This window comes from Physeter macrocephalus, chromosome 11, assembly GCF_002837175.3.
Source record: "Physeter macrocephalus isolate SW-GA chromosome 11, ASM283717v5, whole genome shotgun sequence".
In the NCBI taxonomy this organism is placed as follows: domain Eukaryota; kingdom Metazoa; phylum Chordata; class Mammalia; order Artiodactyla; family Physeteridae; genus Physeter; species Physeter macrocephalus.
The window spans coordinates 173,659,092-173,670,486 of NC_041224.1; the positions used below are offsets into that span (position 1 = coordinate 173,659,092).

Here is an 11,395-nt window from a genome sequence, read left to right on the forward strand (position 1 = left end):
GTTTTACACGGTTAAGCTTGGGACAGGGGGCAAATCCCCCATGTACTTTTTCAAGGCAGAAGCACAAAATTACAAAACAGCTCCGAAGAGAGGTAGTCAGCTTCCTGGGCGCAGCACCGCCCTGCAGCGCTGTCTTGGATTGTTGTTCCGTGACCCTGTCACGGCACAGAGGCTCCAGGTTCGCTTCCAACACAGAGGAGAATATATTAAAACAGAAAGGTCATGCCCCTGTGCTTGAGGAGCCCACAGTCTCATAGGAATGACACAGAAAGAGACAAGTTACACACAGGGTGTTAAGTGTGCCCTTACTGCTAATCTCTGTCAATGTCTATTTGCTTTGTGGCAGGTACTGATGTGAGTTAAGTGCTTTACCATGGATTTGTTCATTTAATTCTCACCGCAATTCTGCAGGGAGGTACTATTCTTATCCCCATTTCACAGAGAAGTGATGCGTTGTCTGAAGGCATGATCTAGTAAACGGCAGAGCCAAGATGCAAATCTTTTAACCCCTTTGGAGTTATCAAAGGAAGGAGAGGCTGAGTTTGGTGGGTGGGAGGGGGCAGATCAGCCATGAGTTGATTGGAGTAATACCTCTTTGTGTTTTTGCAAAGGTGTTTGCATCTGTGATTTAACCAACGCTAATAATGCAAGGCAGGACTCATCGTTATTATCTTAAATTTCCTGAAGAGGAAAGAGAAGCCCCGAAAGAGGTGAAGCATCCTTCTCCTGGCCACCCAGAACACCAGCGGTGAGGTCAGTGCAGGATGTCGGCCAGATGACAGAAGTGTAGCCCCCTTCCCCGCTTCCGCCCTCGAAGTGGGCAGCCTGCTCCGGGAGGAGGAGGACCAGCAGGGCCTGGGCCCGCTGGCATTCCAGTGCTGTCCCCAAGTGAGTCAGGCACCACTAAACAGACTCAGTTTTACCTCTGGTAATTTCCTCCCTCCATAAAGATTTATTTGGGGCTACAGAAGAGAATGGATTCCTCAAAGCTGAAAGCAAACGCCACTTGATTCCAGACACAGGGGGAAATATCTATCCTCCTTTAGATCACATCTCCTGGGTCTTTTTCCCCGAGAGCCAGTCTTGGGGCAGTGGGCCACCACGCTTACGGCAGCAGCCACACTCCAGATAGCGGAAGACATTTGTGTTCCCTTTGGTTTAAGTCAAAAAGGAGAGTTTTCGTGATGCCTAGAGCCGCCTGGACAGTCACTGTCCCCAGGGTAGGGGGGCTAGTCCTGGGGTAAAACCATGAAATGGACAAGCACAAGGTATATTATAAAGTAATCTTGTATATACACATTTATATATATTTATACTCATATATATATGTATGTATAGTATACCTATAGTATCTATATAGTGCTCATAAGGTGCCAGCCTCCTCGTAATCCTCTCAGCAGCCCTATGAAGCAGGTACAATTAATGTCCCCATTTTACAGAGGAGGAAATTGAGTCAAGCAGAGGTAAGTGATTATCCAAAGTCTCACAGGTAAGCAGGAGAACAGGGATGCAAGCCCAGGCAGTCTGGCCCCAGAGTTGTACTTTTAACCTCTAGCAAGTGTGACCTGTCTAGACGAATGATCATCGGACTGGACATTGGATTGGAGTTGGACTGCATTGGACAGGTTGCCCAGATGCAGCTTACTGAGCAAGATTTCTGTTGTGCTCACCCCTCCTCCCCATCCACCCCATCCCCTAAGTTATTCTGCAGGCAATATGACCCCAAGGGGTACTGGGACCCATTGCTTTGACCCCCTCTTTGCTGCTGGAGATGACCCATCTGGCTATCCTTCTTGTGATTCAGAGGTTATTTTCCCTGGAAATGTTTGCCATGAGCCTTACTCAGGTCCGTGGCCCAGTCGTCTTCTAGTGAGACATCGGGGCTTCAGGCTGGGGCCAAGGCCCCCAGACACCCACACCTGCCTCTGGAAGAGCAAAAGCATGACTAACTCTGCTTGCACTAGATCCTGGGGACAGAGGGTGGAAGGATGCCTTAGGAAGAACCCAGGTGCTTTCACCTGGACCTTAGTGGGAGATGCTTAAGAGTGAAGCCTTGGGGACGCCAGTTGCTTCCCAGCTGATGACCTTGGGTGATCTGACCCCTCGTGGGGCCTCAGCTTTCCCATCTACCACCTGAGATGATTCCTAAGGTTCTTCTTGTTTTATTTTTATTAAAATTTTTTTTTTATACATAGGATTTTATTTTGCGCTGCTATAACAATTTCATTATAGTCCAAGGGAGAAAAAGAAAAAGAAGGATAAAACCACCACACTGAGCAAATTACTAAAGCTTTTCTACTTTTAACAGGATTTTCCATCTGGTAGGTTTATTGTCATATCCCCTTCAAAACAGACAAGATGCTCACCATATTTTAAAAATTATAGGCTGCCACTGAAAGAAACATTTTACACAGTCACTGTACATCAAGGTTGAAAAACTGTCCTGCGTGAAAAATATACTTAGAAATCATGTGAATAAAAGAAAAAGAAAACGTGATTGTGTTCAAGGAAAGATTAAAGTCCTCGTAATGTGCCGTCTAAATGTGGACACTCACTCCTCCTGGAGTCGCTCAGGCGGGGGGGGGGGGGGGGGGGGGGGAGTTCTTTCTTCCGCCCACTTCACTCATTATACTGTGTTTTTACCCAACAGTATGCATTAAGGCAAATAAATCCTTTTCTGAAGAGGTCTTAAAGAAACTGTGGACAAACAGCAAACTTTTGGCATTAAAACAGGTTAACGCATACATAGCCTTTAGAATGTACATTAAGCATATTTCTCTGGGACTAGTGACAAGAAAAAGATGAACATGCTTGTTAACAATGTCAAAAAGTTTAAAATTCAGGGTCCAAGCAATTCCTAACGATGCTTCTGTAGCTTTAAGCTCTAAACAGTACAGAATTTATGCAAATGCATTAAAGAATCCAAGCTTGGCAAATTACACCCAAGCAGGTTTTATTAAACTATATATACAGAAAGTAAATGATAGATACAGAATTAAAAGAGTCCTTCTGTTTTCCTTATCGCCTTGAAAATTGACAAACTTTTGAGGACAATTCCATAATATTAAACATTAGGTGACCACAGGTGCGGGGAAACCCAACTACACAAACCGATTTAAAATACTCAAGATGACTTTGTAGTGTTCAAAACAATTCAGTTCGTAGGTAAGGGCACAAGACAACATTTAACAAAAATAATCACGTCAATTGACCTAGAAATCAAATGCAAATAGATATGAATACAATCTCCAAAATCTGTCTTTTTAAGTGAACATTAACCACTTATTCAAAGTTACACAAGAATTTGAAGGATTAAAGTCTTCTTCTGTGGCATAAAGCCATTTGGAAGAGTTTCACGTCTCAGCTGAGCAGGAGGAGAGGGTGAAAGAAGAGGTGAGCAGCCCCTTCTGGGCAGCGAGACAGTAAAAACACACCCAGCCGCAGCCTCCCCCGGCCTGCCGTCCTCCCTGACTGCCTGCGTGCCTCGCGTTAGTAGCAGCAGGCTGAGGGCCAATTTTAATGCCATTTGCCTCATTATTAATGTCAAAGACTCCTTCTTGGATTTTTCCATAAATTTCTTTTGCTGTATTAATAAATGCCTCTTCTACATTAGAAGCAGTCTTAGCAGAAGTTTCCATGAGGATAAGTCCATGTTTTCGTGCAAAAGCTTCACCTTCTTCTTTTTTTCCTTCTCTTCTAAATTCTAAATCACTTTTCTTTCCAATGAGCATAATGACCATGCTGGAATTGGAATGCTGGCGGGCATATTCTAACCAGGTTGTCAAGTGGTTGAATGTGTCTCTCCTTGTAATATCATACACTAGTAAAGCCCCTGCTGCACCTCTGTAATACGACCTTGTGATGGCACGAAAGGACTCCTGACCTGCTGTATCCCAAATCTGAAGTTTTATCTGTTTCCCATCAATAGTTTTCATTCGAGCACCGAACCCTACACCAATAGTAAGGTCACGCACTGGCTGAAACCCCTTGTCTGTAAACTGTAGCAATAAACATGATTTACCAACGCCTGCGTCGCGGATGGTAACCTACTCGAAGAGACAGGTGTGCGCCACGGCAGCGGCCGCCCGGCGCCAGGGCACGCGGCGCCTCCTCCTCCTCCTCCTCCTCCTCCGCGCCCCTCACCCCGGCGCCGCTCGGCCTCGAAACGCCAGGCTCCGCCCGTTGGCAGCCGCGGGGAGTGAGGGGCCCAGAGTAAGCGGGAGAAATCGACACGGTCGGAGCCAAGGGAGACGGCGCCCAGCGGAGACCAGTTGAACAATAACAGCGGCCCCGGCGCCTCCGCCCCGCCTCCCTCTTCTGGTTGTAATAGCCCCCGAGTCTGACCATTGCCTTCCGCCCATCCTCCGATGGCTCCTGGATCCCTAGGGCTGTCTCTGGTCTCTTTTCAAAAGCAGGTAGCACGGCTGAGTGATTCTTTAATGCAACATGCATTGCTACAGGGACGACGTAGGCTAATACCTTCTACTGCTCCAAACAAAATAGCCTTACAGTCTTTTATTATAATTTTTTAAGAGGAGAATAAAAATGGAGAAGTACCCTGGTAGAATGTTGACTTTGCCTTCCTAGTTGAATCTGGGGGAGAATCCTTGCTGAAGAAAATGCCAGCAAAATGTATCTTCTTATTTTTTAGGTTGAGAGTGAAATGGTGCATTTTCTAGGCAGTTATAGCTTCAAGACAAGTTTCCTATCTCCCCTGGTGGTAAGATGGCCACCCCTAAGCCCCTACCATGAAAAAAGTCTGTGGCAACTTTTGTGTAGGGACACAAAGAGATAAACAAATTAGTGCAGCAAGGCCTTCCAGGTATTGTGATAAAGGTCTTTATAAATCATAATGGGGACACAAAGGAGAATCAGCTCCTCTTGGGTGGACGGTTGAGCACACATCTGCTATTAGTTAGGACAAGTAACCCTAGCTGCTGTGAAAATAATGCCCCAAATTTCAGTAGCTTAATGCAATACAAATTGACATCTCACTCCAATGTGGGCATTCTTGCTTAGGGGTGGTCTTCCCCCCCCCCTTCCTGGGACCCTTCCACACTATGGCCGTGCCATCCCCTGGGGTCTTGGAGTCTGCTGCTGGATCCTCTGTCTCTGGCTTGGAGATGGGAAAGGAGAGAGACCAAGCCCGAGAGGTTCTCATGGGCTATAGGTTGTGAGCAACTCTCCTCACTTCCAGCTCAGAGTCCAGAACTCGGAGACCCAGGTGCATCCAGCTGCAGAGGAAGATGAGAAATGGCATCCAGCTGCAGAGGAAGATGAGAAATGGCATCCAGCTGCATGCACGCGACGAAAGGAAGTAGGTTTGGAGCTGTCAGTCTCCACCACGAGCCTCCACGCCAAATCCATCTTGTTCCCCTGCAGGTACGTGTTCCCATCTGAGTGTGCGCTCTGGGGGGGTGGTAGGCCGTGTGGGTTGCAGCGCCGCTTGGTACTTAGAATTCCAGGCTGGAGCAGAAGGTTTTGGGCATAAAAGGTGCTCGGCACGTTTCTGTTGGCAGGTTGATGAGTGCATGAATGCTTGAGTTGGATCTTATTTGAATTTAATATAATTTCGAACTAACACTGTGATTTGCAAAGGCGATGCTTCACTGTATACTAGAAGAGTTCTAACTGGCAAAGGAAAATTCTTTCAATGTAAAGGACCTTTATCCCTTGCAAGCCTACCTGTCCTGACCATCGGATCAAGTCTTAACACCATCATTCATGGGATGGCAGACTAGGGAGATGGTAGACGGAGCGAGCGGGGTGAGGTAAACTAGCCTGTGTGCTATTGTAGCATGAGTCTAAAACCCTTATCTAAAACAGGGTGGCAGATATCATCATTCTATGCAAAAAAGATGACTTTTCCTTTGGTAATAACTCTCATTTGGGGGCTCACGGTGGTAACCATGGTAGGTCAGGACCTCCCCCTGCAAGGGCCATTTGCCATTAAGTAAAGACAAGGAAAGGATAGTGGGAGTAACAGCAGCTGCTGTTAAGGAGACCTTGAAACGTTATCTAGACCAAAGTTTCTTAACCTCAGCACTATTGACATTCCGGGCTGGACCACTCTTTGTGGTGGCGTCTTTCCTGTGCCCTGTAGGGTTTTCAGCTGCATCCCTGACCTCCATCCACTAGACGCCAGTGGCCCCCTCACATGCACATCTGAGTTGTGATGACTTTAAATGTCTCCAGACACGGCCAGATGCCCTTGGGGATAGAATCACTGGAGTAGAGAACCCCCGATCGAGGGAGTTCCTGAGAAGTGTAGATGTGAGGGCCACGTTTCCTAGTTCTTTGCTCTCTTTAAGGCACAGCACACGGGTCCTCAGGCACCATTGTACCTGTCTAAGGAAAATGTGGCCCAGAACTCTGCCTGAGCTCCCAGCATCCCCTACCTCCTGAGCAAAAGGTCGGGTTGGAGGGCTGGGGGTGAGCCATCCAGGCTGCCTTGAAGGGTCCATTCCAGCAAGATTGTTCCATGCTGACATGTTTCACCAGGCAGCATCCACAGAGTCCATCCTGATGGAACCTAAAAGGGCATCTCTCCGGTCAGCTTCAGGGGACTTGGTCAGTTCCAGCTACCCATGGAGAGAACCCCCCCAGAACCAGGAGGCACAAAAGCCACCACATTCCTCAATCACTGCAGCTACCAGAGGGGCATCATGCTTCTTCTCTGCACCCATTTCCTGAACTCAAGAGAACAGAGAGCCTTGCTGAGTGTGACTCCTCTACCTTCAACAACAAAGCTTGTCGAGGGGTTTCTGGGTCATGACTCTTCGCGTCTGGTGTCTTCCTTGTTTCAGCTCAACAACCTTGGAAGGTTCATAGAGTGAAGATCATTAGCTCCATTTTACAGATGAGTAGACTGAGAGGAAGGGAGGTTGAGTGACTTTTCCAACAAGACCTCAAACCTCAGATCATTCAAATCTCAAATGATGGCCCTTTGAGTCCAGGTCCAAGGGCTGTTTCTACACTTGCAGAGCTGCTGTTTACAAAGTTAGGTGGGATTTGGGGCTGTTCCATCCCTGCAGTCATTTGCCATGGTGAACTCTGGGGGACGTGTCCGTCTCTCTCCCTCCCTTAGGCAGGATGCCCTGGGGGTGGGAACACGATCTCTGGGATCTGACGGCTGTGTTCATGTTTTAGCTCCGCCGGGCCCATACCTTCTCACCTTGAGCAAATGGCTTAACTTGCCTGACCCTCGGTTTCCCCACCTGCAAAACGAGGATAATAATAGTCACTACCTCCCCTGCTTGTTGTGAAGATGCCACGCGGAGCCGTCAGCACAGCACTTGGCAGCTCTCCTGCCCACGCCCCGTGAGCTGTGATTGTCTCTTGACTGTTTTTCTGCCAGTTTACACAGCTGGCTCTGCTCACCATAAAACGGGGGTGAACCCCTCATAGCAGAATGGGTATTGTTTTTGTTTTTGAGAAATGTAATTAAAATCTGGAAAGAGTTCACTAAATTCCAGACAGAAGATAAGCCCTCTTTATGTGGCTTGTCCCCTGAGTCTATTGCATACACCATTCTTTAAAGTATTCTCTCTCTCTCTCTCTCTGAGCAATTAGCATTTATCAATTTAGCAATTTTTAGTGAAACAGGTGATTAGGGCTCAGTAAGCTGGCAACGTAAAGTAAGTAGAGGGCGTGGAGTCCAGCTCAAAGGGAGGCCGGGGGGTTAACTGCATCTTTCAGAGGGTCTTGGGGGTTCAGGAGGAACAGGACACTGGGACACGTGGATGATCGAGGGCTGGAAGGGAGCTCCTATCAGCCTGGAATTGAACAGCAGGCGTCGCACTCATATTCACGTCTGAGCCTCACAACCACCTAATGATGAGGAATGACTCTTCAGGAAGGTCTGAAAACCTCAGCCTGTCTCCAGTGAACTGATGGATTTATGGGCTTTTCAGTGCTGAGGTCCTTTAATTTGTTATCACAAATGTTGTGCCTTGTATATTATTATCCCCAATGACAGACGGGGAAATTGAGGCCCAGACTAGTTAAGTGTCTGAAACTGAAGCAGCTGTTTACTGCTTAAAGCAGCAGAGCTTTGTGGACGCCAAGGCCTGCCCCTTACACAGTACCAAGCTGTATCTCAACCTCTATCAGAATAAGGTGGGACAGCCAGAAACGAGGTGGGTCTGGACCAAAGGAAAGACAATGGCATCTTTCTGGGGAGAGAGGTTACTGATGCATTCAATGGAGAAACAGCTTCACAGCCTTTAGCACTTAGCCTTTTGCATTCCTCCCGTCGTGGGCAGTCCAAGGTTTGGGAGACAGAGACGAATTAGAGTGATGGGAACCAGAGGGGCTGAGTGGAGGCAAAATGGAAAAGAAGCCAACGTTTGGAAGGAAGGAGTGACCCCCAGGACATGGACAACTGAGTGAAACAGTGGGCATCAAGAATCCATTTGGAGGGCTTCCCTGGTGGCGCAGTGGTTGAGAGTCCGCCTGCCGATGCAGGGGACACGGGTTCGTGCCCCGGTCCGGGAGGATCCCACGTGCCGCGGAGCGGCTGGGCCCGTGAGCCATGGCCGCTGAGCCCGTGCGTCCGGAGCCTGTGCTCCGCAACGGGAGAGGCCACAATAGTGAGAGGCCTGCGTACCAAAAAAAAAAAAAAAAAAAGAATACATTTGGAGAAGGAGAAACAGAAGCTGAATATGTAGTCCAAGCACCTTCCTAATTAGAATAACCAGAGGGATTGCAGAGACAATGAGAAACGGGGAGTGAGGGTGACTTCTGTATCTCAGACCGTGGTAATGCTCATCAAAGACTTGAAATTCAGTTCTCCAAACAGCCAGGAAAGGGAACCATTTGATCCCTATTTACTTTCTGTTTCTAGGCTCTGTTGTGTCCCCCTTCTCAGAGCCACAAGGAGAATTTCGGAAGGCATCACCTGTGTTAAGCCAGCAGGCCATGGCTTCTATGTGGCTCTTTTGATGCACTTAAATGGCCAATTTCCCTGTTATTGTTAAGACTATTATTAAGAATGTTTTATGTGAAGGAGAAACTATTTTCTCTCTTAATCAAGTTTTCTACCTTGGTCTGTAAAATAGAAACTTTTTTTTCTTTTGGAAATGTTGGAAAGTGGCTCCTACCCTGTAGTCCACTCCTATCAATGGACTACTTCTGGAAGCAGGAAGAACGACTTAATTGGCTGGAGGAGTGGGTAAAGGGACTGTACATGGTGTCTTGGACCCTTCTGGGCTCTTTCTATTGGCCTGTGCAGACTCTAGAGGGTAGCTTTCCTCCCACTCCTCTCCTCCGTGGGGTACGCAGCCCTGGATGGGGCCCGGGCCAGTCCTGGTAACTCACTAGACGCTTTCCTGGCCCCTCTATGGTTGGCAGGGTATGAGTTGGCCCCAATTCTCCTCTAGCTACTTGACTCCCCCATTGTGTAATTCCATGATCTGGGCTTCCCGGAGCAGGTGACAATGATGCTGAGATGTGAAGAACTCTTAGAAATTAGTCATGTGAAGATAGATTCGAGGAACAATCCAAACAGAGGACACAGCAAGGAGGTGTCAACTGAAAAACAAAGGCACAGCCTCAAAGTTCAGAGTTATGTTTTATCTGGTGGGCCAATCTGAGGACTTAAGCCCAGGACACAGTATCTCAGATCGTTCCGAGGGACTGCTCCAAAGAGGCAAGGGGGGAGCCAGGATATATAGGGGATTTTGCAAAAAAAGACCAGGTAGTCGGAACATCAGAAGATTACTGTTAATTAAGGAAAACCAGATATCTCAAGTTAATGAAATTAGCACTCTTCCTCACCCCGAGTTCCCTCAGGGTGCACCCTCAGGGAGTGGCTGCAGGATAGGCATTGTTTCCATCCTGAGTTCCCGCAGGGCTCACCATCCAGGTGGCTGTAATGTGATGGCTTGTTGGCTGCGACACCCTTTGTTTACTGATGTGGCAGGCGACATTCCTAGTTCATAGAGGTGAGAGACAGGATGACAAAGGTAGGGTAGCACGTGTGTGTGCTATTCCCACAGCATAGGAGGTGAGGCAGGGCATGGTAGGAGTTAGGCTAGAGCAGTCACAGGAGGAACATCACAGAACCTTCCATGTCCAGCTCTGGAACTCTTTTTTAAAAAAATATTTATTGGACTACAGTTGTTTAACAATGTTGTGTTAGTTTCTGCTGTACAGCAAAGTGAATCTGTTATACATATGCATTTGTCCACTCTTATTTAGATTCTTTTCCCATATAGGTTATTACAGAGTATTGAGTAGAGTTCCCTGTGCTATACAGGAGGTCCTTATTCGTTATCTATTTTATATATAGTAGTGTGTATATGTCAATCCCAGTCTCTCAATTTATCCTTCCCCACCTTTCCCCCCTGGTAACCGTAGTTCTGTTTTCTACATTTGTGACTCTATTTCTGTTTTGTAAATAGGTTCATTTGTATGATATTTTTTTAGATTCCACATATAAGTGATATCATATATTTGTCTTCCTCTTTATGGAGAACAGTATGGAACCCTGTTTATTGTGTAGACTAAGTGAGTTCTGAAACATGTTTCTTAGAAAAACTGGCCTTGTGACATGGTCCTTGGGAAAAAGTCCCAAGGCCAAGTATGCATGGGTAATGCTTTAGAGATTCCTAATAAACAGTAGCACAGTAGGGAACTGAGAATCCTTCAGTGAAGAAAAGTGTTCAATTTATTGACTTGGTAATAATTTGTAACACTCTGAAAAGCCAGTATTTTAAAAATCTCTTTGGCAAACACTGTTTACGGGTAATCAAGGTCTTGGAAATGTTTTCCAAAGGAGAGTGATTCTGCAGGATTCATCTTCAACAGAATAGAGGATAGTTTTGAAGAAAACAAAGCTGTATAGAGGAGACTAGTGAGGAGAGGGTTATAGGAATTCGGGGAGAGACGTTAAGAATATATGAACCATTGGGAGATATTGAGGAAGGAAACGGGTTCAGAGATGTTTGGGAGGTAAAATAATCAGAACTGGGAGATCTATTGGATGTGAAGTGTAAGGGGAGGAAGAGTCAAGGATGACTTCAAGGTTTAACCAAGTGGATAGTCATGCCACTGACTAAGAGAGAGAGAGAGGGCACTTTTGGACGCGTTGAGTTGGAGGAGCCAGTGATGTGTCAAGGTGGAAGGATCTGGTATGCAGACATGTATGAGTCTGGCTCACTGGAAGAAGTTCTGGCTGATGATACCATCTTTTTTTTTTTTTTAAGACTTTTTTAAATTTATTTTTTTATACAGCAGGTTCTTATTAGTTATCCATTTTATACATATTAGTGTATATATGTCAATCCCAGTCTCTCAATTCATCACACCACCCCCCTGCACCGCTTCCCCCGCTTGGTGTCCATATGTTTGTTCTCTACATCTGTGTCTCTATTTCTGCCCTGCAGACTGGTTC

The 11,395-nt window shown here is 46.7% G+C and overlaps 1 protein-coding gene across 1 annotated transcript; it reads right to left on the minus strand.

The window, feature by feature from the left end:
- Window positions 1-3,353: 3,353 nt before the first annotated feature.
- On the minus strand, window positions 3,354-5,698 carry LOC102986563 (ras-related protein Rab-2A-like). The gene is given in 2 exon segments (XM_055088504.1): window positions 3,354-4,138; window positions 5,686-5,698. Coding segments are annotated over 2 exon segments (798 nt in total).
- Between the last annotated feature and the right edge of the window lie 5,697 nt (window positions 5,699-11,395).